The sequence below is a fragment of the Chlamydotis macqueenii genome, chromosome 13 (genome assembly GCF_036417535.1).
Source record: "Chlamydotis macqueenii isolate bChlMac1 chromosome 13, bChlMac1.mat, whole genome shotgun sequence".
Classification (NCBI taxonomy): domain Eukaryota; kingdom Metazoa; phylum Chordata; class Aves; order Otidiformes; family Otididae; genus Chlamydotis; species Chlamydotis macqueenii.
The window spans coordinates 1,616,314-1,644,086 of NC_141568.1; the positions used below are offsets into that span (position 1 = coordinate 1,616,314).

Consider the following 27,773-nt stretch of genomic DNA (forward strand, 5'->3'; position numbering starts at 1 on the left):
GCGGCTGGCGTGGTCGGGGGGCCCGCGCGGCGCCCCTGCCACCGGCCCCCTTCTCTGGGGGCTTTATTATGGGGGGGGAGCGGGGGGTTCCTCACCCCCTGGCTCTGCAGGGTCTTTGCTTGGGGCATCCCCCCAGTCCGGGCTACAGTTTGCCGGGCACGGGGGGTCTGCAGGTGCATGTAGAGCCCCATGCTGGGGGTCTCTGGGTGCACATGCATGTGCGAGCCCCCCCGCATCCCTGCTAGTGCCCGTAGAGGTCGGCCAGGCGCCGGAAGCGCGGCCCCCACTCGCTCAGGTAGTCGTAGTCCTGGTCCTCGTCCGAAAGGCTGGAGACGATGGAGCTGAGGGGGCTGGCGACCGACCCCGAGCCCTCGTAGTCGTAGATGAGGGCCGTGTCGTAGGGGGGGACGCTGGGGTCGCTGTCGGCCGCCTCCAGCCCCTGCGGGGACCCGGGGGGCAACCGTCAGCGTGGCCGGGGTTTGGGGGGAGCAGGTGCAAGGGGGGGGCCGGGCCCCATCCCCACCTCGTTGATGAAGTCCTCGATGTCGGAGGGGCCGCTGGGCAGCTTGCGGGGGGCCGGGGGGGTGGCAGAGCTGAGCGGGGCGTCCCTGCGCGTGGGCGGCCTGGCCCGGGGCGAGAAGAGCTCGGGGTGCCGGAGCTGGTTGATGTCATAGGCGTCCTGCGGAGACGGGGAGGGGGTCAGGGGTGCGGGGCTGGGGCAGACCCCCACCCTGGGACCCCCCCCACCACAACCCCGGGTCCCTCTCACCTGGTCCTCCTCGCCCCCGCCCTGCTCGTCGTAGTTGAGGATGTTGTCGCGCACGTCGTCCCCCGAGCGCTGCAGCAGCCCCTTGCGCAGAGCTCGCCGCCGCCCGCGCACCCGCGCAGCCCCCAGCCCCACCAGCGCTGCGGGCAGAGGGCGGGTGGGCGCGGGGCACACGGGGCAGTGGTTGGGTTGGGATGCAGTTGGTGGGGCTGGGACAGCGGGATGGGGACACGGGCGGGATTTGGGGTGGGGGACGCTGGGCAGGGGTGATGGGGTGATGAGGGAATGGTTGGGGGTCTTGGTAGGGGGTCAGAAGGGGGTGGGGGGGTGGGGGTCATGGGTAGGGACTGGATGGGGTGGCCCGGAGCAGGCTGGGGGATGAGGTGGTGAACGTGCTGGTGGGCTTCGGAATGGCGGGCTGTGCGTCTGGGGTGCCGGCCCGGGGTGGGCGCGAGGATGAGGACGGCCGGGGTCCCACTCACCGAGGAGGAGGATGCCGCTGCCGAGGATGACCATGAGGGCCCCGAGGGTGACGCCGGCCCCGGCGGTGGCGGCGGCCAGGACCCCGTCCTCGCAGGTGCCGTCGCGGCCGCAGCGGCACACGGAGACGTTCAGCAGCTGCTGCCGCTCCCGCGGGGGGGACCCCGAGTCCCGCAGCAGCAGCGGGAGCGAGTAGGGCCCCTCGGGGAGCTCCACCAGCACGGCCAGCACCGCGTGGGTCACTGCGGGCGCGGGGGGGTGAGCGGGGGGTCCCATCAACCCCGCCCAGGCCCCTCCGCCCCCCGCCCCAGCCCCCCCCCCTCACCGTTGAAGCGGGCGATGCTCCAGTTGCGGGCGAGCTGGGGGTGCTGGGGGCTGAGTTGGAAGTGGAAGGGGGCGCCGTGGGGCGGCCGGTCGTCATCCGTGGCCCCCAGGAGCAGGGTCCCCCCGCGGCCCGGCCGCCCGCAGACCACCCCGGCCGGGGGCTGCAGCAGGGGCGGGTGGTCGTTCACCTCCAGGATCTCGATGGAGAGGGTGCCGGTGGCGGAGAGCGGGGGCTCGGCTGGGGGCGCGGAGCGGAGGGGGTCAGGGGGGGCCGGCGGGAGGGAGGGGGACGCGGAGCGTGGGTGGGGGGAGCTCTCACCGTCGTCGCGGGCGAGGAGCAGGGCGATGTACCAGCCGCCTTGCAGGAAGGCCGAGGGGTGCAGCAGCTCCCGCTTGGTGCGGACGGTGCCGGCGCGGGGGTCCAGCTGCAGCCAGTCCGCGGGGTCGTACAGCAGCGCGTAGCTGTGGGCGCAGGGGGGAGGGGGTGCACGCCATCACCCCCCCCACCCCCCCGCGCCGAAACACCCGCTGCGGGCCCCACCGCTGGAGCCCGATCGGGGTGGGCGCCGGGAGGCGATGCCGGGGGACCGGGTGCCGAAATCCCGGGTGCCTGCGACTCACGTGAGGGTCTGGAGCTGGCGGGTGTCGGGGTCGCTGGCGGTGTAGGTGGTGACGGGGGTGCCCGGGGGGGTCCCCTCCAGCACGCTCACCCGCCGCGGGTTCTCGCGGAAGACGGGCGCCTCGTTCACGTCCCGCACCCGCACCCGCACGGTGGCCAGCGCCCGGGGGCTGGCGGGGGCCGCGGGCTCGGGCGGCCGCTCGTTCTGCACCGACACAGTCAGCTCGAAGCGGTCCCGCACCTCGTGGTCCAGCGGCTGCCGAGAGGGGCGGCGGGTCAGCCGGGCCGTGGGACCCCCCGCCCCACAGGCCCCCCCCGGGCTGCCCCACGCCCACCTTGGCCACGGAGAGCACGCCGTCGTTGGTGTAGGGGTCGGTGCGGATGGCGAAGGCGCCCTCGGGGTCGCCTTCCAGGATGGTGAATTTGGCCAGCCAGTTGGGCGAGCCGGCCAGGTCCTTGTCGTGCACCAAGACCCTGCCCACGTCCACGCCGGCCGCCTGCTCCTCCACCTCCATGGAGAACTGGAGGAGAGCGGTGTGGGGCTGGGGCCTGACCCCCTTGGTGGGGCAGGGGGGCTGGCTCCTGCCCCACTGACCCCCCTGCATCCCCCCCGTACCTCCTCCTTGGTGAACTCGGGAGGGTTGTCATTGATGTCCTCCAGGTAGATGACGGCCGTGGCGGTGGTGGTGAGCCCGTCCCCGGACATGTCGGCTGCCTGCACCGTCAGGTTGTACACCCCCACAGCCTGCGGGGAAAGAGGCGGGGGGGTTGGTGCTGAGCCCCTCTGGGACCCCAGAGGTCCCCCACCACCCTGTCCCCATGCTCATGGCTGGAGCTGTGGTTTCACCGGCTGCCCCTGGTCCCAGCACCGCCCCGGAGCCCACCCGCGCCCCCCGTGCCCGTTACCTCGCGGTCGAGGCCGGGCCGCGCGGTGCAGATCTCGCCGGTGGTGGTGTTGATGGTGAACATGCCGGCGGTGCCCTGCTCCAGGATGGAGTACCGCAGCACCGCGTTGTCCGTGTCGGGGTCATCGGCGTCGGTGGCGTCCGCCGTCATCACACAGGTCCCTGCGGCAGCAGGAGCGCCCCGGTGGGTGCCGGGGCTTGGCCCCCTACCCAGCCCCGGCCCCCCGGCTGGACCCACCTGGCTCAGCGCCCTCCACCACGCGCCCGGTGAAGACGTCCTGCCGGAAGAGCGGCCGGTTGTCGTTCTGGTCCACCACGATGATCTCCAGGTCGGTGGGGTCCTCCAGCGTCGCGCCGCCCAGGTCCAGCGCGAAGGCTTTCAGCTGCGGGCGCAGAGCGGGTGCGTCGGGGCCAGCTTGGTGGGGGTGGGGTCCAGGGAGGGGGCTGCGGGCAGCACCCTTACCCGGAAGCGGTCGTTCTCCTCCCGGTCCAGCATGGCGTTGAGGAAGACCTTCCCGGTGGACTTGTCGATGGAGAAGACGCCCAGGGGCTCCTCGTCCACCCCCGGCCCCTTGATGCTGTAGACCACCCCCCCGGGCTGCTGCTTGTCCGACTTGATCTGCCCCGGGGAAAGCAGGGCTGGGGTCCCAGGGCGGGGGAGGGGGTCTGTCCCCTGCCTGGGGTCCCCCTCTGCCCCGAGTATCCCCCCACGCCGAGTCCCCCTGCCCAGGGTGCCCCCCCACCTGGAAGAAAGGGTGGGGGGCTCCCTGCCTTACCTGCACCAGGAGGTGGGGGATGCGCTTGTGGTTCTCCGAGACGCTGATGGGGGGGATCACCCAGGCCCTCTTCACCCTCCGCGGCCCCTCGTGCTGCCGCCAGCCCTGGGCTGCGCTGGCACCCTGCGTGGGGGGACGTGGTGCTGCCAGGGACCCCCCAAACCTCCAGGGGGTGGGGCGGTGGGCGTGGGGCGTGGGGTTGGGTCTGGGGGAGAGGAGGGGCCGCCCAGCTCCCTGGAGAGCTTTGCGTCAGTGGTCCCGACATCCCGGTGCGATGGTGATGGGGGTCCTGCCAGGATCACCGGGAAGGGGTGCCCCACGGGACCCCCATGGCGGGGCCGAAGGGGTTATTCTGGGCTGGCAGCGTCTGGCGTGACCCCAGCCCACGTCACTGTCACCCCATGGACGGGGCAGCGAGGGCCAAAGGGTCAGGGATGGGTTTAGGCTGCACAGGTGGCCCGGCCGGGGTGCCGGTGGGGGAACAGGGAGCCGGGGGGGCTGGGGTGGAGCTGGGGGCTGTGACGGGGGGGATTAGGAATGGAGTGTGGGGGAGGAGGAGGTATAGGGGGGTTAGATGGGTTTAGGGGCTGTGAGGGGCTGGGCTGGGGGGTCAGGGAATTTGGGGCGGGGGGCATAGGGGTCCAGAGCTGTATGGAGCAGACATAGGCGCTGGCAGATGGGGGTCGGGAGCGGACAGGGAGTGGTGGTGGGGGCTCCATGCAGCCCCGCCCCGCCTCGGCTCTACGCCGCATTCCTCAGGGCTCGCCCTGGGCCCCGGGACGCGTGCTGTCCCCTCCCCGGGAGGGAGCACAGCTGGGCAGTGCCAGGCCTTGCGCCCACATCTGCCCACACCCACATCTGCCCCCACATCTGCCCCACGGGGTGCCCCAGGTCCCCACGTGCACCCCCAGCCTGGGGCAGGGGAGCAGGGCAGCGAGGACGGCTGAGCCGGGGGTCCCTGGGGGCGGCGTGGGGCTGTGCCAGGGGATGTGGGGTGGGCCGCGTGCCGGTCCCACGGGAGGGATGGGACAAGGGGTTTGTTTCGGGAGCCGCCTGCGGTCTCCAGCTGTCCCCGTGCCCTGCCCAGGAGAGACCCCACCCTGCTCCCCGGGAGGCTACTGGAGAGCTTGGGGCATATGGGGAGGGGCAGTGGGGGTCCTGCTGCTGGGGGGGGGGCTGCCTGCAGGACTCCTTTCCTTCCCCCACCCTGAGCACCCGGCCATGGGGCCCAGGCCAGAACCCCAACCGCTCCATGTGGCTCAGGCCTGAGGCCACGGTGAGGGGCTCTGGGGGGACACACATGGACGTGGGGCTGCTGGGGGGGGGGGGTTGGGGGCCACGGCTGGGGTGGGAAAGAGGGGAGTAGGGGCTTTCTGAGCTCCTAACCCTCCCCCAAATCCCGTCTCCTGGTTCCCGAACGCAGGCAGTGTGCCGGAGCCGCAGGCCCCCTCCTGCCGCCGCCATCTGTGGGGTGGGCAATGTCCCAAAAGGGGCACCGAGCCCCCCCGTCACCCCCGTCCCCATCCCCACCACCCCTAGGGACATGCCTCTGTGGGGTCTGGGGTACAGCAGCCCCCCCAGCACCGTGTCCGGACTCTCCACCCCAGCCGGCCCTCCTGGGGCATGGAGCTTTTTGGGGGTCCCCCCATCCCCATCCCAGTCCCCCACCGCCCCTTACCCGAGCGCAGAGGGGGGCGAGCAGGCAGGCGAGCAGGATTGGGGGGCCCATGGCGGAGCGGGGCACAGTCCGGCCGTCCAGCCCCGAGCCGTTCGCCGGCCCCGAGCTCAAATAACGGCGGGGGCTGGCTGAGTGACAGCACATGTGCTGCCGGGCGGGCCCCCCCCGAACCGGGCAGCTGGGCCCCGCCGCCCCCCCCGGCCCCCTGCCCGGCCTGGGGAGGGGAGGGGGGAGCGGGGGGATCCCGGCTGCCCGGGGCTGGGGGCCGGGGGTGCGGGGTCCGCGGGGCAGGGAGGGTGGGATGGTGGCAGCTGTCGCCGGGCGCCACTCGGGGATGCCGCGACGGGGCGGGCGGGAGGGAGGGACCCGGCCCCCATGGCCCCGCCGCGACCGGTCCGGCGTCGGCACCAGGACCGGGATCAGGACTGGCACTGGGACCAGGACCGGCACCGGCACCGGGACCAGGACCGGCACCGGGACCGGTTCTGCCCGCCCCGCCGCACCCCCCTCGTGGAGGCGCGCCCGCCCCGCAACCCCCGGCCGCGCTGCGGTACCGGGACCGGTGCGGCTCGGGAGTGGGGCGACAGCGTCCCGCTCTGTCCCGGTGTCAGTCCCGGCGGGTTCCCACGGCGGGGACCGGCCCCGGGATGCTCACGGAGCCCCAGTAAGGCCCCCGGCCCCGCTCACCACCACCCCCGGTGCGGGTCCTGGTGCTTCCCTCGACCCCCGGTTCCGGTCCCAGGGCTGACTCCGATCCCCAGTCCCGGTCCCGGTGCTGCCCTCGACCCCCGGTTCCTATCCCAGTGCTGCCCCTCCGACCCTTGGTCCTGGTGCTGCCGCCCGACCCCCGGTGCCCATCTCAGTGCTGCCCCCAGCCCCAGTGCCAATCACAGTGCTGCTCCCTCGACCCCCCCGATCCCAGTGCTGCCCCCCGACCCCCGGTGCCGGTGCCGGTGGCTCCACGAAGCCGTGGCGCCAGGTGGCAGCATCGCCCCGGCCACCGGCCCCGACGCCACCGGTCCCCGCCGCACCGGGTCGGGGTCCCGGGGGTCCCGGCTGCAGCCAGGCAGGGCGGAGTGGGGACGAGGGGGGCTCCTCACCCTCCCGGGGACCAAGCCCCCGGCCGGGCAAGGGCAGGTGCAGTGTTTCGGTGACACCGGTGACCCCTCTGTTCGGGGACCCCTGCCCGGCCAGCACCGCTCCCCTTCCGGGGAAAAAGTGCCCTGGGTGCCTTCCAGGTGTGGGGCGAGGTCTGGAGCCTGGGGCACTGGCACGGGGGTAGGGCACACGGCGTGGGGACTGGGATGCGGGACACGGGACGTGGGACGCAGGGTGTGGGACACGGGGCGCCTTCTGCCCATCCCCAGAAGCCGAGCGGTGTGGGTGTCGGCAGGGGCGGCGGGAAGGGACACGGAGATGTGCCGTGAGCGTCGGGCACCGGTGACCCGCGGTGCGGCTGGGCCCTGCCGCGGGCAGCGGCTCTCACTTGCCTGCCCGTCTGTCCAATTCCATCCATCCAGGCGAATCCGTCCGTCCCCCCGATTCTGTCCGTCCGCCCTGCCACCCTGCATCAGCGTCACGGCGAGGAGCCGCCCCGGTGATGCTGGCCGGGGGTCCTGGCGGCTGCCCCTGACCCTAACGCGCCGTGGCAGTGGGGCGGCCGAGCAGATGTTCCCTGCCACCGGCACCGCGGAGCGGGGCTGGCGGATGTGATGGGCTCTGACAAGGCGCCAGGCCCGGGCCGTGGTGCTGGAGCTGCCTGGTGCCGGTGGCATGGCGCTGGCCGTGGGACAGCAGTGGGACCCCCACTCCCCTCGACCTCCGGCCCTGCACCGCCACCCCCTGCCCCTCTCCTCTGGGGACAGGGACTTGGGGTCCCATGGACGTTGGGTCCAAATGGCAGCAGCCCAGACCTATGACCCCCTGGGAGAAGGGATCACCCTATTTTGGAGGGGGCCAGGTGCCCCCCTCCCAGCTGCCACCCTCTGATCTACTCAGGCCAGTGCAAGAGCTGGTTTTGGGACCCCCACACTGTAGGTGACGGGACCAGTGGTGGCCCCAGTACAGGGACTGGGGGGGTCTGGGCAGTGCCCCATCCCCACCATGCCCAGCGATGGGGAGAGCGAGCAGCCGGGAGCGCAGAGCCATAAAGCCGCCGGAACTTTGGCTTTTATATGGCAATAAAAGATAACGGCAGCTATAAAGCGCCAGAGCGGGTCCCGGCGTGCTGAGCCCGGGGCAGGGACGAGCTGCTGGGGGTGGGGGGGGAACACAGAGCCCCCCCAGCCACCTGGGGACACCTTGCTTGGGGCCAGCAGGTCCCCGGGTGCCCCAGGGTGGGCTGCGGGCGGGGGACGCTGCAGAGGGGCAGGGGACAGCCAGCATCGGTCGGCGTTACAGCCAACGTGTTAAAGACGCGCCTTTGGGTGGTGGTGGTTGTTTTAATGGTTTTATTGCGCGGTGCCGGGCCAGGCCCGGCAGGACTTAACGAAGGAGATGATTGATGGCTTAATAGCCTGTAGGCGTGCCGGGGTAACGGAACGGTTGTGTACACACGATCAGACCTCGCTGCGGACGTGGCTCGCAAGCGACGCGCCTGCAGCTGCGGGGGGACATGTGCAGCCCCCCCACAGCCCGCGATGGATGGGGAGCACACGGCCTCGGGGACCCCCATCAGTTCCAGCTGGGCTGTGTCGGCGTCCCGGGGCCGCAGTGGGCGGCGAGGGGGTGGAGCAGGTCTCCAGGTTCAGCTGGTGGCACTGGGTCACCAACGCCGACCTCCGGCCAGCTCAGCTCCTGGACTGGGCTTTGGGGTACCGTAACCCGGTGCTTTAATGAGGCTTTTAATTACCAGGTCCCATCTATGGGGATGAATAGCAGCGGCGGGGGGCACAGGTGGGGGCCACGAGGGTCCAGCACGGATGGCAGCCCCAAACTGGGGGCTGCGGACGCCGACCACCCTCCCCGCAAAACCCACCGCTGAGGAGAACCCTGGCAGAGCCGCGGTGGCGTGAGCCAAGCCACTCAGCCGGGTGTGTGACAGCCAGGTGTTTTACAGCGTTCGCTACCTGTGATCATCCATCAAAGCGATCGATAGCGTTCCCGCAGAGTTTTATTAATGATCTTGTCACCGGGCTGGTGCGGGGTGCCCGGGGTTGTCGAGAATGATAGATCATTAAGAGCTTTTGCTGCTATTTATTCTCCAGTGACCTTGTCTCTCTCCATTGTTGCTTGCTTAAGAGTTATGAATGTGAGACATGATAATTTGATATTGATCTATTTGGTAAGTTAAAAAATTTACTGCATGGTTGATGTTTTAACAAAGGATCCGCTCAGGCCCTCCAGAGCCACCGGCGTGCGGCTCCGTGTGCCGGCGCGTCCTGTCCGCGTGCCGGCGTGGGATGGTGAGGGGTGGCTGCATGAGCTCTGGGTGTCCCTGGTGTCCCTGTCCCAGCCCTTTCTGAGCCTGAGGAACCAAAATGGAGGTGCCAGCACGGCCCTAGGCGATGCGGACGGACAGAGTGGGCACGCGGCTGGGCCTGTCCTCCGCGCGGGTGGGGTGGAGGGGCTGCAGCCTGTCCCCATCCACATCCCCTCTCTTGTCCCCATCCCATCCCTGCCCAGCACCATGTGTCTGCCCGTTGTCCCCTCTGCGTCCTCGCTGTGATCACTAATTGTCCTCCCAGATGTTTGGGGCTCTAACGATGGCACTCGGCGTAATCACTTGTGCTCCCTGTTCCTCCTGCCCTTCCCGGTGCTCCCAGGGTCCCATCGGCTGACTGGGGCTCCCTGTCACCCCCTCGGCACCGGACGGGACCAGACCAGTGTCCCTCTGCCGTGCTGCTTCCCCAGACCAGTGCGCTGTCCCCACGCTGGGGCTGGACCCACTGGTCGGGGGACACGGCCGCTGTTCTGCACTGGCATTATCGATCCCCACCATCCATCGCAGCGGCTCGCGCCTGAAGTCAAACAGGGACAAAAATTACGGCTCTCCCATCGCCCTGAGGTCACTGCCAGCCCCCGGCAGCCACCCCGCCCCTTCCTCCCCCTCATCTTTACGGGTTGGGTGTCGTCAACCTACGGGGAAAGGCACCGAGTCCACAGGAAAGGAGGTAAAACTGCCAGGCACCACGGCAGCGGGCTGGAGAGAGGAGTTCAATCGAAAGAGCAATTTCATCCGGCGATGAGTCGCACGTGGCTTGAGGCAGAGCGGGAACGGGAACGGATGCAGCTCCAGATCAGTTCGGCCAGAGAGACGACCGGGCGGGATGAATCCTGCTTTTATCGGACTTTATTCACGGACCAGACTGCGGCGAGCCCAGACCATCACCGCTATCTCGTCAGCGCCATGGCAGAGCGAGACCGGGTGCAGCAGAGGACTGAGCACCACAGGCTCCCGGTCCTGGCCCTGGGGCCGTGCCCTAGGCCGGGTAAAAGCGCTGCAGAAGCTCCTTCTTGTTGACTTTTCCCATCTGATTGCGCGGGATCTCCTCCACCACGATCAGCTCGGTGGGGATGGTGTAGGGTGCCATGGTCTCCCTGCAAGGCAGAGTGTTGGCTGTTAGGGCGGAGACCAGTGCTCCCAGCCCATCCCGAGCCCTCGCAAACACTGCTGCACTGGGGCAGGATTTCCTCCGGGACCCTCCATCCTGCAGCCTGTTGCCCACCCATCCCTTGGGAAGAGCTCTCGGCAAGCGAGACGGAGGCAGGGCCCCCGATGTGGACCCACAGATCCCCCTCGTTCGAGGCGGGAGGGGAAAAGAGCGTGGTGCTGTGACGGATGGTGGACCCCCACGCGTCCTGGCGCTGGTCCCGCTGGACCCGTGTCCCGGGTCTTCCCGCTGCGGGATGGAGGCCAAGCGCCGAGCATCGTCCCTGCGCCGTTTGCAGGGAGCGGAGGCGGCGGGGGGGCTCTCCTGCCTTCTACTGCCCACGTGTCACCAGCCTGGGGCCGTACCCAGCGCCGGCAGCCTCCTGGCACCGGCTCCAACGCGAGGTGCCACGTCCGCCCAGCCCTTCAACCGTCGCCCCGGCCCTTCTCCCGCCGGCACCCCTGCCGTAGGGATGCCTCCAACCCGGGATGGCGCCCATCGCCGGGAAGCACGATCGGAGGCAAAAGCCGCAAAAGGAATCACTCTGGAAGAGGGACACGCGTCCCCTGCCAGGGAGCGCGGGGAAAAAGGGCCACACGAACAAAAGTGACGTAAAAACAAAGGGGAGCGACAGGGCGAGAGGGAGAGGCGGGGGGAGCGGCAGCCGCGACCGGGTGCGCGCTTGGATCCTTTGTTCGCTTCTCTCCCCCCACAGCGTGAGGGTTTGATCGGAGCAGCAGCGGCCAGCCAGCGTCGTCCTTGCGTTCGCCAAGTCGCGATTCCCCAGCTGTGATTGTCACAAATCCAGGGGAGATCTTTAATTGGCTGCTGCGCAGCCCCTGATGAAACAGGGGCTCCTGCGGCTGGCAAAACAGCGCCGGCCTCGCTAAAAATACCCACAGCCTGACGGAGGGAGCTGCCAGGAACAGAAAGAATCTGCTATTAAATATTTTGCTGAAGGAATATTAGCGACAAACCTGGCGATTCTGCTTCCTGGCCACCCGCTGCTTACGCTCCCACGGCCGGTACTCGAACCCTCGGCACTGACCGACTCGAAGGAGACACGGGTTTCCATGCCGAAACCTCACAGGATGGCAGGTGGCCGTGGCGGGGCGACACAGCAAGAGCCACTGCGCAGGTCGTTTATCAAAGGCACTTTTGGGGCGAGAAGCCCATTTATTTCCATTCTCTTGCGTGCTGGGTGAACTCCCGCTCGGAGCTGTGGTCTTTCCTCCATCCCCAGAGCCTTTCTGGCCGGCCCTCCCCTCACCCCGCCCCGACACCTCGCCAGGGAGGGTGTGCACGCCGTCCCCCGCGCCGTCCCCGCGCCGTCCCGCTCGCCGCGCGCTGCCCTGTGGCCTCTTACCTGGCCCATTCTTTCAGGTCCTTCACGGAGAGCATCTGGCCCTTGCGCAGCTGCACAACAGCGCTGACCCGCTGGCCCCACACCATGTCCGGAGGCCCGATCACGGCCACGTCTGCAGACAGAGCGGAGGACCCAGCCCGAGAAACTCCAGCGATTTTTGGGGGTCGGGTGTGGGGCGGGAAAGGGGCCAGGCACCGCCAGCAGCAGTGGCGTGCAGGGAAGTCCCTCCAGCCAGGCTCCCACATGCCGTCCTGTCCCGTCCCGTCCCGGCGCGGGGACCGGGGAGGAGCAGCGTACCTGTGATGTGCGGGTGGGCGAGCAGGTGACGCTCCACCTCCAGAGCGCTGATTTTGAAGCCCCCGTTTTTGATGATGTCCACCGAGCTGCGGCCCTTGATCCAGTAAACGCCGTCCTTGTACGCCACCGTGTCTCCTGAAAAGCAAAGCGGGCTACATTAGAGGCCGGCCCCTTGCTTCTCCCTCTCTTCTCCTGCCTTTGGGATGTGACACGGTCTCTGCCCCACTCCTGTCCCGCTGCGCACGGAGCCCGGGATCTCCCATTTCCAACGAGGGAATTCTCTGGGCTTTGCCTGCAGCAGCGGGATTTGAGGGCACGGCTGTGCCGTAACGAAACACCTGAGCTCCTGGAGCCATGCGGAGTGCCCGTCCCTGCCCTGCAAGCCATGCTGAGGTGTGGCGCTGGAGCCCAGCGCTGGAGCAGGCTCGTTAGGCTGGGCACTGGAGCAGGCTCGTTAGGCTGGGCACTGTGCCTAGCTGGCTCAGCTGGGTGGCAAGTGGAGCCAGGCTGGCTGATGGCTCGCCTGCACCAGCATCCCTGCATGGCCACCACCAGCATCCCTGCGTGGCCACCACCAGCATCCCTGCATGGCCACCAGCAGCATCCCTGTGTGGCCACCACCAGCATCCCTGCGCGGCCACCACCCTGCACGGCCATACTCTGCCTCCCCAGCTCCAGCTGGAGCACGGGCAGGGTCTGCTCACACCTGCCCGTGGAGATGTGTCCTGCTCCCAGAAGAATGCCACCGCCAACTGCGAGAGGTGCTTTTTGAAGGCGACGCGCTCCCCAAGCTGCCACCCTCCCAGATGTTCCCCACGCAGCTGGGCAGAGGAGGAAGAGTCACTCCAGACTGGGCACGGAGAGGGAGCGGAGACCCCCTCCTCGCCGCTCACCTCCCTCCCAGCGCTCCCCACAAACGCCGTCGCCGCTCCATGCGGATCCCCCCAGCGCGTGGCACGGTGGGCCGTGAGCATTATGACTGTGATCACCGCGAGCTCCTGGGACCAGCCCTGTTATTTCCCACCCCGACTCTTTCTTTCCGTCTCCTCTCTCCCACCAGCCGAGCACCAGGGTCTCGCTGTCACTTCCCGCGCTGACGGACGGGCGCTCGCTCCGGGGGACCGCCGTCCGCCGAGGACAGCCGCGTTACCCTCTGCCCCGCGCCATCTGCCACCAGCCGAGCACGTCAAGGCGCCGCGCGTGCCGGCGCGTCCAGTGCTCGCCGCTCCCCAGCCTGGTGGGGATTTCCTGGGCCGGCGGGACTCGTTAGAAGGATGCTGTTGTTTGCTTAATGATTCTTCCCTCTCCGTTCAACGTAGCGCCATCGCCAAACCCGGCACCACGCGGAGGGCCCGCGGCAAGGGTCGCACCCGTCTCGGCGGGGCCAGCGCAGGAATCGCCCCGGCAGTGCACAACAGCAGAGTCAGGACGCGCCTGCGCCCGGATGCTTCCCACAGCACCGAGCCAGAAATGGCATTTCCCTCCTTGCTGCTGCGCGGGGAAGGGGATTGCTGGCCGGTGAGAAGATTAGGGTCTCTGACACTGCACCTCCGCTCGCCCGGGCCGCCTCCGAGCGGGCTCCTTTCACCAGACAAAGCAGCCAGCGGCAGAAGCCCCGGTCGCGCGCGGCTCAGCTCCGGTGCTGCGGCGCAGCTGATGCTGGCGAGGCCACGGGATTATTGTTTCCCTGACAGCAGCCGCCGCCGCTGCCTTTGGATGCGTTTCAAGATGCTCAGCGGGCATCTGCTCCGCCGAACGTCGAAGGCTCTGCCGAGCTGCATGCTGAGCAGGCTCCTGCGCCGGCCGGGCTGGGCTGGGCTGCGCTTCGCCAGAGTCTCAGATAATTCTATATATTGATGTAAAATCGTACGATCATGGAATGGTTTGGGTTGGAAGGGAGGACCTTGAAGATCACTTAGTTCCAACCCCCCTGCCATGGGCAGGGATATCTTCCACCAGATCAGGTTGCTTAAAGCCCATCCAACCTGGCCTGGCTTTTTTTTTTAATACATATATAAATATAAAAATATACACACACACACATGAAAAATATATGTATATATATAAAAATTGGAGACAATTGGCTGGCATGAACCACGCCATGACCCATCAGGCGCTGAGTGAGAAGCATAAAAGCTCTTTTCCAGGTTACCGTTTTTTTTAAAAATCAAGGCTTTTTCGTAAAATCTATTCAGAGGGAAGGGTTGTCCATAGACAGTTACCTGGCACTGGCCGCCGGACTGCAGACGCACGCCTCGCCCAAACGAACCCTAAAAAGCAACCAAGCTGTGATGGAAACCCTACTTCCAAACTCAACGTCCCCACTCACCGGGGACAGATGTGGCCCAGACATCGGGAGGACGGCGAGGTGAAAGATAGTTTGGCAATGTGTGTCACAGCGACCACCGTGTCGGCTGCGCGGCGCCGTGCGAGCTTCAGCTGAGAAACCGGCACACCGAGACGACACGAGAGCAACGTGGCACCACGCTGACTGGCAAATTGTCACACAGCCTTTCCTGGCTTCTGGGGGGCTTTGCACCATCCCAGTTATTCCCACACCCATTCCTTTGTGTCCAAAGCTCCCCAGAAGAGCCAGGCGCTTCCCGGGCTGACGGGACAGCGCAGGCACCTGAGGACGCGCGCGGATTTCGCCGTTTGCGGCCGCAATACGCAAGACTCGCTCGCGCAGCGCCGTCCTGGCCGCGTCGCCGGGCAGGATGGGAGCCAAGACTGGAGCTCAAGCACAGCCCTTCCCTGGGCGCTGCCGGGGCGCTGGCAGCGTGGTGAGGATTATTTTTACCCTCCTGCCCCACGGTGGCAGCTAATTCTCTCACCCGCTGTCTGGGGCCATCCCCATGGATGGGGCAGGATGCCAGGGACAGGCCGCAGCCCTCCCTCAGACCCCGCGCTGCACCCCGGAGACCCTGGACGGTCCCTGAGAAAGCGTTTGGATCGGTCACGCTCTGCTGCCGTAGCACGGGTCCTGGCCCGCGGCCGCGCCCCCAGCCCTACACCGACCCCTCCAGCTGCGCCCAGCGGAAAAACAACCCCCAGCCCAGCAGCAGACCACAGAACCGCTCCCTCCCCGTTCCGAATTCCAAGCTTCCGGCTTCGGGAGCATCCTGCAGCAACGAGCTCCGCGTGCCCGTCACGCCTCACACGGATGAGCGCTTATTTTCACAGGCTGCAAGTTTCCCTGCTCTTTCCAGGGTGGCTCAGCATCTCACTTGGTCCCCTAAATCCATGGAAGTAAATTTTTTTCTTTGTAGGTAACGCAGACACAGCGGGAAGCTGCAGAGCGTGGCATGGCCCACATCCCAGGGACGGGAATGGTTTTCCCACCGCTCCGGGCACAAGCTCCCAGCCCTAAGCCAGGCGCCCAAAGGAACGGTTTCTTCCCGCTGCCGGAGGTTCCCGTGCTGGAGAAAAGCCGCGGGAGGAGACGCGGGGCGGGCAGAGGCCGAGAAGGCGAGCGCTGGAGGCCGTCTAGAGGAATTAGATAAGCTGTCCTCTCCGCGGCTGGGCGCCCACCTCGATGGGCAGAGGGGTGAGGGGCCACGGCTCCGTTAGGACACAACCCGTCCCCTCGCCCCCCCACGCAAGGAGAACCGCATCAATAGATCCCCCATCTGCTCACATACATCACCCACTTCACTCCAGTTTATTAGCTGGAATAAATCATAAATATTTCATTATACATCAACGACGCCCGACTCCGGGAAGGCGCCATCCATCACCTCGCCGCTCCTTGCGACCTGCCGCCTCGCAATAAGCTTTCCAGTCTATTAAACAAGATTGATACAGCGCGCTAGGGTGGACACGGGGAATTTATTTACGGAGCGCAGGGAGAGGGAGGGCACCAAACCTGTGGGGCCGCACGGGCAAACCGGAGCTGCTCCCGTAGCCCCGGCTGAGCCCCGGGGTGCCCAGGCCTGCCAGTAACTCCCCAGTTGAACACCGGGCGTGTGGCCGGCCGATGGGTTACCGACGCCTGACGGATGCTCAGCCGGCACACGGTGAAGCCGGAGCCTCTCCGCGGCACGCTGGGATTGATCGGAGGCAGGCTGGCTCGCGCAGGGGACCGACGCGGCCGCGGCGACGATGATGTATGCGTGCACATCTATTTAATGAAATGCTAAACGACGGGCTAAGTAACAGAAGCAACTCCAGCTTGATTTATTGCGTGGAAATGAATCATGTTTGCCACTGCTGTCAGCCATCTTGGCTAAGAACAGAGGTTACGAGCACAAATTGTCGCTAATTAGCAGTAATTAGCACTTCTGAAATTCTGGGTTTGGGCTCCTCCGCAGAGGCTAGGCGTGCAGCAACGCGCGTCCCAGCTCACACAGGTCCCAGCGCTTCCCTCGCGGCCCTGACGCGGCAGGAAATCCCTGGGCTCCTCCGGCAGCCCCACGGCACCAGAGTCACCCCGAGCCAGCCCTGATCCTGCCCTTTCCATGGGTTCTTTGATCCTCTTTTGAGTTACAAGGGGACCCAGAAAAGTTCCTGTTAGTCCCAATCCAAGGCATCAAGTTGAAAGCTCAAACTCCTGCTTTTGCTCACATTTTCCATCTGCGACGGATGCCGAGCTCCCAAAGGCCGGCTTGCTGCTGCCTCCGGAGCCTGGCATGGCAGCGGAGCGGCTCTTCAGGGCCGCGCAAGTCCATCTGTCCTCACCCGGACCAGCAAAACGGCTTCCCTGGGCTCATGGAAGGCAAGGACCAAAGGGGCATGGGGCTGCTCCAAGATGCCGCTCTCGTGGTGTACCAAGGGTTTGGTGTGCGTCACAATCATTGAAACTTATTTTAAAAAAACCAAACACATGGATATTAATGATCATAGAATAGAATCACAGAATCTTTAAGGTTGGAAGAGATCTCCAAGATCATCAAGCCCAACCATCAACCCAACATCACCATGTCCACTGAACCACGTCCTGAAGCGCCACGTCTACACGTTCTTTGAACACCTCCACCAGTTACTCATGAGGAAACCATCTCCCCTTCCCCAGCAACTTCCAGGGCTCCCGTTTGCTCGGGTGCTGCCTGGGTGAGACGCAAAAGCCCTTCCCAGCGACCTGGCCCTGCCCAGCAGAGCCACCGGCACCAGCCCTCCGCCGGGAGAAGAGCCAGCACCGCGTTTCTCGAACCAGCAGCTATCCTGGCACTGCACCGCGACGCTCTCGCTGGCAGCAGCCCTACCTATCTGCTACCGGTCTCGCTGCCAAAACCCTCCGGAGGAGGACAGGAGCTGCAGCCCGGAGATACGTTCCCGTGGCTGCGAAGAGGCAGAGGAGCCAGCCGCTCTCCTTGCCGTTCCCGCCGACCGGTGCACGGTGTCGGAGAGCCCGGCGAGCCCCGGCACCGATGCTCTGCAGCGAGGTGATGCGTTTCCTAGCAAACCCCAGCCCCAAAACTCCTCAAGGCTCAGAGGAAGCTCTGCTTCAGCCCCGTGGAAGGGGGGAGACCTTCACCGCCCGCTCAGACGATGAGGACCCAGGCTGGGCATCACCGAGCTCAGCCCAGCACGGCGAGGTTTGCCGTCACCTGCACTGCAAACAACTGCCCGGCAGCGCTGGGAGCTCGGGACGGAGATGAGGACCCCCAAAGACAGCGATATAACGAGGAGGATGGCAGCTGCGCCCACGCCTCCCCCCTCAAAACTATCTCTGAGAGGAATAGGCGGCTGTCACGCTCCGCGGGCCACCGTCCACCGAGGCACAGCAAGATTTCTGACGCTCGTACAGATTTCTACCTGCGTGAAATCTGGAGGTAATTTAATGGCTCACGAGAAAGGAAATAAATCTATTAGGACGGAATCGCTGTTTGTTTACGTCTCTTGCCACGAACATCACCAGGAGCAGCCGCAGCAGCAGGTGCATGTGCAAGCACCATTTATTTACATAATAAAATTGCCAAGTAGATTTGTAGCTCAGGGGCATCCTCGCCTCCCCGCGCGCGCGCCTGACTCCCATCAGCGCTAACGGCAGGCGCTGTGCGCTCGGCGAGGGGGGAACGGACCCTGCAACTGCCCTCGCGGCTGGCGCTAAGAGAGGGAGGGCCGCAGAGCGCTCGACGTGCGGGTTCCTCTGCCCCGACTCGCTCAGGGGATGGGAATCGCATCGCGGCTTCGAGCTGCTCTGCAGTCCTGCCCATCAGCGAGAGCTGGGCTGCCTGCTCCTGGCAGAGAGGGGGTTAAGCAACTGACTCCCTGCTCTCCAAACTTCTCCAGAGACCCCTGGAGCATCCAGCATAAGGAAAAAAAAAAAATCAGGAAAAAAAAAACCACAAAAAAACCTGACACATCCAGCCCGGAATGAATTCCTGTCACGCTCTGCAGTGGGGAAGTTTGTTTGTATTCCACAGGCAGCAGCGCTGAGCCTGCTGTCAGAGCCGTGCTGGGAGAAAGGGCAAAACCCTGCCGAGATGAAAGAATGTGAAGCACTGGTACAGCCTCCCCTGGCATTTACACCTGGAAAAAAAAATAAAAAAATCACTCAAGGGCATCTCGCAAAGAGCTGTGCTAATAAGGCGCTCCTCCCCACGCTGAGCCGGAGCGGGGCTGGCAACGCTGGCAGCATCCCCAGGCACCTGGGAGGCGAAAGCTGCAGATAAGACAGGTCTGACTTCATCCCAGTAATCCGGAGCTGGGCGCTCTCCCACTCTGCCTCCAGCCAGGGCACTGGGGAAGTCAGGGACTTGCTGCTGGATGGACGAGGAGCGCAGCTACCCCCTGTCTCAGCTGATAAATCAGCGATACCTTCCCCTCGCAGCCAGATTTTTAAAAGGCTCCTGGAGTCCATTGTTCCCTCCATCAGCAGGGTGAGGAGCCAGGATGGTGCTCGCCGGCCCCGTGCCGTACCCTCACGCCTTGCCTGCACGTCCCACATCCTCCACCATCCGGTGCAAATCCGTGCTCCGCTCCACAACCCGGACCCGACGGCTGTGAGCGTGTGCCGCCACGCAGACCCGGCTCTGCTCTGCTCTTCTCCTGGGATCAGAGCGCTCTGCCTAGCGCAGGCGAGGAGGCAGGGCAGTATTTAGGCAGGGCCAGATGAACCTCTTGTGACACCCAGTCCTGCCGCACCGTGCCTTCACGCAGGATCCACCCCACGGGTGCATCTTCTGCTCACTCTGGTTTTAAAGAACTGATGTTCCAGAGAGAAAAAAGCACAGGAAACTGCAGGACAGGAAAGATGTAGGTTATTTTCCATCCGGTTTTCATGAAAGTAGGCTACAACCCCAGCCATGGGACTGAAAGCTTCACCTTCATCTGCAGACACACTAGAGGAGCGTGGAAAGCACAGAATCACCCCACAATGGTTTGGGTGGGAAGGGACCTTTCCAGGCCATCCAGTCCAACCCCCTGCAAGGAGCAGAGACATCTCCAACCAGTACTCACAGCCCCATCCAACCTGGCCTGGAATGTTCCCAGGGATGGGGCATCCACCGCCTCTCTGGGCATCATCCACCACATCCCCCCCAAACCCTCTCGCGTCCCCTGGAAGATGGGCTTCCCAGCATGTCCAAACAGCCAGCAGGTTTTGGCTAGCAGATACAAAGGCCCACCTCCGTGGTGTTGTTCCGGGGCCTCAGGGATTGCTGCACGTGGTCCCTGCTCCAGCCTTGGCTTGGGCTGGCATCAGATGCCCTTGCACGACGTATGCCAGCAGACAAGTTCCTGGGCACCAGCTTCCAGCCAGGAGAGAACAGCACCCAACGGATTGATAGAACCCCAGACCTTGGCAGAGTCTGGCAGCACCCCTGCCCCGACCCGCCCTGGGCAGGGGTGCCGTACCTTGTCTGGGTACGCTCCGCACACGTAGCTCAGCGTGACCAGGAGCCGCTCCAACCCCTCAGATGTGAAGGAGAAGCAGCAGATGAAGCCTCCCCAGCCCGGGGATGCCGCACACCCTGCTCCAAGGGTGCTGAGCTCCTCTAATGGAAAATAGCAGATGAACCAGCCCAACCGTCGGCTGTTTCCACGAGCCAGGCAGCCAAGACAAGCCCCCACCGCTGCTTACAGACAGAATTACTGCAGATGGGTTTGCCCAGAGGACAAGCCAAAAAAGAAAATGGGTAAGTAAAAATGAAAAACATCTTTTCTTTACATTAGCATTTAAATATTTACAGAAATCCCTGCAGACAACAAGATGAAAAGGAAAACTCAAAGGCTAATAAATAAGGAAATGCTCCAAGGTGTGGCACCCTGGCTGAAGGCAGCTGGAGAAACTTTGACGAGCGCAGTAACCATGCGTGCACGGCTAAAAATAATAATGGTAACAATAAAAACATTGGACTGAACCCCTCTGCTTTGGCTCCGTCCCGCTGCAGAGCAGCTGAGGGATCAGCTACACCTTCCCTGAAGAGAGCACGACCTCTTCTCTACCGTGCCGTGGCCTGTCCCAGTCCCCGGTGACCAATTATTAAATAAAGCAGAGATAACGATAGGAGGCCGTCGACTAAGAGAGGCAGCGGTGGGATTTGAGGAAAGATATCCACCTTGAATTGTTTGCTTAAATATACAGAAGCCGGTGCTTTTGCTTACAGCACAACGCCATTAGTCATAAGTAAATATGTTCTCAGTTGTCTTGAGTGAAACCCGGAGGGATGACTCTTGAAAGTAAAGACAGAAACGTTCAGCTCTTCTCCAGCGCTATCACCAGCCCAACAAAATCCCCAACCAAAGTCTCACCACTCAACGGCGCCTGGTCTTGGATCACGCCCGCTAAAAGCCATCCCTCTCTTCCCCATGCGGAGCGAGGAGGGAAATCAGGCCACCGGCTCCCCGCTCGCCCTACGAACCGTCATCGATTTGCGCCGCTGCCCGACCCTGCTCCACTGCACGGCGGCGCTGGGTTACGTAACGGCAACAGCCAGGACTGCTCAGCAAGCCGAACAGATTGTGCAGAGCTCCAGCAGAGCTCCTCGGGCAACGGGAAACCCAGCAAACGGGGAGGAAGGGGAAGCCGAGGACACAAAACAGGGCGGAAAAATGATAGATGGCCGAAGGCGGAAGGAAGGTCTATTTTCAACAAATTCCCCCGTGAGCTGGGCACCTCTGGTGACAGGCAAGCGGCAGGACTGAAGATAACCCCCATCACCACCCAAGCCCGAAGGACAGCCATCCCCACGGCCAGCGCCGCAGCCGTGCCCAGCCTCTACACGGTGCAGCTCCTACAAAAGCGCTGAGCGAGCAAACTAGCAGGTTTAACTCCCGCCAGAGCGAAACCTCCATCCCAAGAGCTATGGGGTTTTTAATTCTGCACTGGAGGAGACACGCTATTCACACAGCAGTAAGTAGCCACTTGAAAGAAAGCCTGGCCAACGACCCAGTGGGCTCGGCCGAGCACCGTGAGAAAGACTCATCCTGAACTCAAGCCTTTCCTTTCCCTCTTGCCAGCTTTGCAGTTCTTCTGCTAGACCTTCTGCCTTTCAGGCTGCCAGGGCAGTGCTGCGGTGGAATCGCTCCACACCTCCGAAAAATTGGACTCCATGCAGCAGAGGTTCTCAAGCAAAGTCAAGGGTTGGCATCTGAGATGTTTGATCCAACGGGGGCAGAGCTTTGTAGAGAACAAACACATCCTGTGCCAAAAGCTGCTCTCGCTCACAGTGACAGAAATCCCAAGTCGCTCTCTGAAACCGCTGAAAACATCCGTCTCTCCAGCAGCCAGGGGAACACAGGGTGTCACATCACCGTGTCCTGGTGACCCTAAGACCTCCAGCCATGGGGCAAACCTGGCAATATTGTCTCCGTAAAGAGAATGAATAAATACCGAGGCAGGAAGGAGAAAAAGTAAACTCTTTGTCCACGGTGTTAGAAGCGCGTGTGTGTAAGGCATAGAGCTCATAAAGGAATCTCTGCACGCGGCCGATACACCAGACGCCATGCCATCGTTAGGTTTTTACATCTAGGAACACCTCACAGCGCATCGTCTGCACCACATCATAATTAAGCAATCGTTTCCTTAAAAAGAGAATTTGCATTAACTGGATTCGTGAGGAGGAAAGGCACCGCAAACCAACAGCAAACCTGCGGATGAGGATGCTAAGTGGATGCATTTCTATTTATAAGCCGCCTTGATCAGCCTGAAGCATTTTCTGTTTCAGGTGGCAGAATGGGAAGGGAAACACCTGCTTGTCTCCGGGGAAAAAGGGAAAAAGGGAAAAAGCCTGTGCCGGAGGGACGGGGCGCTCGTCGCCCGCTCCTTCTCCCGCCCAAGATGGGGAACGGGCTGTGTCTGGCCAAGGATGACCTGCCCAGGGTGTCTCCAACAAACCCCAGATTTCTCCGGGCTGGACAACTGCAGGCAGCTGTGCCTTTGCCATCAGAAGCAGAGGGGTGGAAATCTCCAAAGAACTGGGGCTGGGGAGAGCAAGGATTTGCCACCGGTGCCAGCCATGGACGGGAGCGCTCGGTCTGAAGAGGATGGACGGACACCAGGAGATCCCTGTAACCAGTATGAGGGAGTCACTGGGCCTCTGCCCCTGACTGGGGATTCACGGCGGCACAAGAGCAGCGCTCTGGAGTGACCTGGGAACCGCAGCGCTGAGCGGGATGCTCCCTGCTAAGCCAAAGCTCATTCTTGGTGCCCGAGTTCTTTTAGTTTTTTTTTTTCATTCTTCTTTTCTTCTAAAGCTTTCCACAACGGCACGTGGGAAGCCTTTTGGGCCATAAGAATTATCGTTAATGAGAGTCTGGGGAGCTGTGGCCTGTATAAAAGGATCCAGCGAAAAATTCAGTGATAACCCAGGACTTAGCGTCACAAAAACCAGCTACAAGGTTGGGTTTTTAAAGGCAGCTTAAGGAAAGAAACTTAAAAGACACGAGTCATCATTTTGAAATGCACACCAAACAAGTTAAATAACTCTTACTTTCTTAATGACATATTAATCAAAGCGCATTGATCCCTGAATCTGATTCTACGACCAACAAGCTTTCTATCTTCTCCATCCCGATGCATGCATTAAGGGAGTTTTATTCTGACAGATACAATATAGCAATCAATAAAATCTTATTATATGGAGCTGAGATACATGGATTTGTTGCGGGATTTATGCACTCCTTTCAAACCCCGTGCTATTTCATGTCTCAGCCTTAACCTGTAATTGAAAATAAATCTCCCTGAATACACCAGATTCTAATTTTCTGGATGTATGGGCAAACGTGAATGGAAGCTGGCCTTCCCTCGGGGAGACGTCTGCTTTCCGACCGTATCGCTCCCCATGCACACCAGATTCCTCCAGAGACAGCACCCGGCCCTGCGCAGGCAAAAAACACGTGGGCACATGGGCAGCTCCCGGGGTTTGCTTAGTGATTGCTCGTGGAACCACGGAATCACAGAACAGTTTGGGTGGGAAGGGACCTTCAAAGCCCACCCAGTCCAACCCCCCTGCCAGGAGCAGGGACATCTCCAACCAGATCAGGTTGCTCACAGCCCCATCCAGCCTGGCCTGGAATGTTTCCAGGGATGGGGCATCCACCGCCTCTCTGGGCAACCTGTTCCACCACTCTCATCATAAAAAATGTCTTCTTTCTTTCTTCCATCCTTCCTGCTCAGCAGCGGGTGAGCGTGCTCGGAGATTGCCTCTCACCTCGCAGGGCACGGGCCAGCTGGGGAGGTACGGCAGCGACAGGAGACGGCCGGCCGCAGGCATTTTTCCTTTGGGTTTGTCTCCGTCTCCGAGGGCTTGGTGCCGCTTGGATGTACGACAGCAGGTGGGAAGCCAGCAGCCTCTCTGGAAATGGCTGGAGGGTACTTTGATCTAAGCAGCTCTGTCAAGAGCGGTAACACAATAAAAATAATCAAATTCACGCAGATGGAAATGAGAGAGACGGGGAGATCGGCAGACAACGGTGCAAAGCGGAGGGGATAAAGAGGATGGGAGTACCAGTAAATCACCGACACAACACCCCGAGTTCAGACGCTTCCCAAAAGAGCCACGATCTCAATTTCATCAAAAAGTCACTGCAGCATCACACCTTTTCGCCTGCTTTTTTTTTTTTTTTCCCTCTTCTCTAACCAGAGGCACAAAACGGGCACGTCTGCAGCGGGATGCCTGCACGGGCTTCCCGCACGGAGCACACACGGTGAGCGCCTCTCGTCCCGGCGGGGAGAAAACACAGGTTTGCAGTTGTTGCACCAAGCGCCTGGGCTTCCCGAGATTTCCCCAGAAACCAAGCAGGGAGCTGCAGGAACGCGCTGTGAGAGTGCTGCTGGCCGGAGGCTGCACTGCTGTTTTTCCCTCCGGTCCTGGAGGGAATGAGCATCCTTACGACCATCCTTAACATCAGGTTGTTTTCTTGGCGAAGACAGTTTCATGGCAGAAAAGGGGATTTTAATAAAGGAGCTGTCATGTAAGAGCTCGCTTTTTTTTTTGTTCCCGTACTTTCCAAAAAAAAAGGCACGATGAGCAACCAGAACTGGCCTGAGGAAGGTACTGGGGCGATAAATGACCTGCAGAAAAGCCTGACTAAGCCTGACAAACTAACCATTCCTTGGTGAGCCCCGCGTTGCGGGAAGCAGCCCGGAGAAGCTCTTGTCTCCGTGTGGAGCCACCCCAGAGCAGAGCCCTTCCAGGGACGGGCTCCCCGCGAGGCGCAGCACGGGTGACACGCCGGACCTCCCCTCGCAGTCACTGTCCTTCATCCGCTGACCTGCTGCTTTTTCAGATCCCCGGTAACGACACCTGAGGAGCTCTCCACACTGTCTCCGACTTTGCCCTCCCCAGTGCTGCAGCTGAGGGCGCATTCCTCGTGTCCTCGGATCCTCCAGATCCCAGGCGTTACGATGACACACATCCTCCTCGGTTCCCTGAAGTGTTTTGTTTTTTTTTTTTACCGCCACAGGGACATTTGCCATCTCCTGCGGCGGGGGCAGGCAGGGCGAGCAAGGGGCGACGGGCTCACGGCACTGCGGGCTGAATGGAGGAAACAGCCCCACGGACCCGACATCCGCGAGAGACAGAGGAAGCGGTCAGGAGAGGAATGAAAGGGAAGAAAGGCAAAGATTGAGGGAATGGGATGGGGAAGAGAGTTAAAAGCCTGCCGTCCTCCCCAGACAGCTGCGGGGGACGCCGGGGAGCGAGCCCAGCCGGGGGTCCGCGGCTGGGGACATTGGCCAGGCACCCCAGAGCCGGCCCGAACCCCCCTCCGCCCATCTCCGCTCCCTCCCCTTATTTCTAGCTCTGAGCTCTGCTCAGCCAGCGAAAGGGTTAAGTTTAATTTATCCTGATTTCTATTTAATATCATTCTCTCCCCGTAGGAGCCGGCAGCTGCGCGCTGATTGTGCTCTCTCATTATGCAGTCTGTATCACTAATGGCCTGTGACAAAGGCATGCCATCTTCCCGGCCTCACCCCCGAGAGCCAATTAAACACACATACTCCCTTCCTGTTTGCGGCGCATTACAATGAAATTAAACCGAATTTCAGAATCATTTTCTCCTAAAGACACCTCTTTGCAATAATTAATGCATGCTATTCCTTTGCATCTGAAATATTCATCAGGAGTGTCGACTACAAAAATTTTTAAAGCTGATTGCCCCGCGCATCCCCTGATGATGCTCCAGTCCCAGCCCGTGGTACCCACGTGGAATGGGGACCCGTGGTGACACCGCCGGCAGGGCAGCTCCGCGCCTGCTTCGGGATAACCGTAACAATAAATCACGGCTTCTTCAAGAACCGTAAATAAATCAGATTAGGCAGAAGGCATCAGAAATCCAGCCTGACTCCTGGCACCAGTAGCACGCAGTACGAGAGGGGAACGGGGAAGCCACACGACGAGCAGGATTAGGATTCAGGGGTCTCCTCTGAGAACTCGCCGTCCCAGCCGCAGCAGCTTCAGGTGGGGACAGTCCCGATGGCACCTGCTGCTACCACAGGACAACGGGATCTTTCTTCTGTTTGCAAATATGCAGTAAAACGTACCAAGGCGCACACAGGACCCACCTGCAATAGGTGGGATTATTATTATTATTATTATTAGGGTATTATCTTCTGGTGAAATGTGATTTGAAAGAAGCAAATACCAGAGGTGTTCCCACCCCTGGAAACAGTGCATGGTTCAGAAATACTTCTTGTAGCTGAAAGGGAAAGGCAAATCCAGAGAAAACCCAGAAAAAGAAACATTTCCTTTGCATTTCCACAATGTAAATATAAAATGAGCCTTGCTTTCAAATTAAAAGGTCTCTTTATTTGGAAGACTCAGACTTTTCACTTTAAAAAAACATTCTGGCAATTTCAAACCCCCTTCCGGAACCGCTCCCACACCGAAGGCACCCGCTGTGATTTTCCCCTAGAAAGCTCAGCTTTCCATCAATTACTATTTTCCGACTGACAAACGACGGTTCCTTCAAAAACCCACTCGCAACCCCAGCGGCGAAGCCCAGGACCCCGGCCCACCCCACGCCGCCCCTGCTCAGGGCTGCGACCCCACACGCCTTGGCTTCAAACACTCAGCCACGACCAGGAGGGTAAAATCCCGCACGGACACCACGCCGGCGGCGAGAGGACGGATCCGGCTGCTCAGAGCTTAACGGGGGTTTTCCGCCGACGTGGACCAAACGAAGCACATCCAGCCCGTGACCCCCCATCTCCAACCCCCTCACCAGCAGCTGGGGAACCTCAGGGGCCGAACCGGAGCTGCTGCCCCCTCTCCCCTCGCTTTCCGCCGTACCTGTTTTGAACCAGCCGTCGGGCGTGAAGGCGTCGGCCGTTTCCCTGGGTCTGTTCCAGTACTCGCGGAAGACGGAGGGTCCCTTCACGAGCAGCTCCCCTTCCTGGCCCTCGAGACCTGGTGTCACCTAGGACGATAAAACACTGAATGCGTCCCGTGGAGTGGCAGCCAGCCGTCGCCCCATCGCCTGTCCCCCCAGTGCCGCGGCTTGGGACAAGCGGGACCCACGCCGCGAGCCCTCCCAGCCTTTACCAGCTTCGACGCAGCCTGCCCACCTGCGGGACCTCATTCCTCAGGTGGCAGGGCTCCCCTTTGGGACTCAAAAGCACCGAAAACAGACATCTGTGTTATACGAAAACAAGAGCTGCCACCCTGGAACTGCAGTCCGGGCAGGCTGACGCCTTCCAGCTGCTGGCACAGGAGAGGAGCAGTCTCGCATGCAAACGTGTGGGAAATACTCTTGGAAAAGGGTTGGGAAATGCTCTCAGAAAAGGGCTGGTCCTTTCTGACCCCTGATGGCCCGATGCAGGCCATCTTCACAACACCCTGCTCCCACTGCAGCACCCATGGGTCTCTGCCAGGGTCAGGTTCTCCGCCAGGAACTCATTCGGGAAAGCCCTCCATCCCCACTCGCTGCCCTCGGAGCCTCAGCACGCGCTGGGGTGCGGGATGCTGGGACGTGGGTGTCAGCAGACAGGGTGTCCTGCTCTGCAATCTCCACGCACCCCGACCAGGGCACCCACTCACTCGGGTGGTCACTTTTTGGTGAGACCACCCTTCCCCACAGCCGAAGCTCTCGGGGGATGGATGAACACAGGTCACAGCGGCCGCATCCCTGACAACGCCGGGTCCTGTCCGCAGCGAGCCGCTGCCCTCCAGGCCCGCGTGTCTCACCGACAGCAGCAAGCTGAGCAGGCAAGCGGACGGCTCAGCCTTGGAAACAGCAGCCACAGGGGACACCGGCCACCAGCCGCAGGGGACACGGGACACCGGCCACCAGCCTCACCGCTCGGCACTCGCAGCAACCTGCCTTGCTAGATGTGCAGCATCCTCAGGGACACAGACCATCCTCCTGCCCAGGCAACGCAGCCCGGAGAAAACATCGCTTTCCAAAACTGTCAATCTAACACTTGTTTTTATTTTCCTGAGGAGGTGGCCGGAAACACCATCTGATTTGTTCTGGGGGACACGCGGCTCCTTTCGGGCTCGCTGGAAGGCAATGGTCGTAGTGACAACTCTGCAAACCTGCACGGGCAGGTTTTCTATGGCAACAAAACAAATATCCTCCTGTTACG

General features: G+C 62.5%; 2 protein-coding genes across 3 annotated transcripts in view; both read right to left on the reverse strand.

Moving 5' to 3' along the window:
* Positions 1-2: 2 nt before the first annotated feature.
* On the reverse strand, positions 3-5,680 carry CDH15 (cadherin 15). The gene is made up of 14 exons (XM_086758268.1): positions 5,549-5,680; positions 3,871-3,993; positions 3,558-3,713; positions 3,333-3,477; positions 3,096-3,256; positions 2,806-2,934; positions 2,525-2,710; positions 2,192-2,445; positions 1,890-2,032; positions 1,572-1,808; positions 1,249-1,488; positions 770-906; positions 524-679; positions 3-439 (listed from the first exon to the last, which is right to left on the reverse strand). The coding sequence occupies exons 1-14, from the start codon at positions 5,597-5,599 to the stop codon at positions 242-244; spliced, it is 2,316 nt and encodes a 771-aa protein (XP_086614394.1). The 5' UTR covers positions 5,600-5,680; the 3' UTR covers positions 3-241.
* Positions 5,681-9,821: 4,141 nt separating this feature from the next.
* The window catches only part of ACSF3 (acyl-CoA synthetase family member 3), a 51,540-nt gene continuing 33,588 nt past the window's right edge, over positions 9,822-27,773 (reverse strand). For both annotated transcript variants that reach the window (XM_086758011.1, XM_086758010.1), the window contains exons 7-10: positions 26,479-26,605; positions 11,804-11,938; positions 11,507-11,618; positions 9,822-10,087 (exon numbers count right to left, since the gene is read on the reverse strand). In XM_086758011.1, coding sequence (XP_086614137.1) covers positions 9,970-10,087; positions 11,507-11,618; positions 11,804-11,938; positions 26,479-26,605 — 492 coding nt within the window. In that variant the 3' untranslated portion in view covers positions 9,822-9,969. The remainder of the gene's footprint in view (positions 10,088-11,506; positions 11,619-11,803; positions 11,939-26,478; positions 26,606-27,773) is intronic.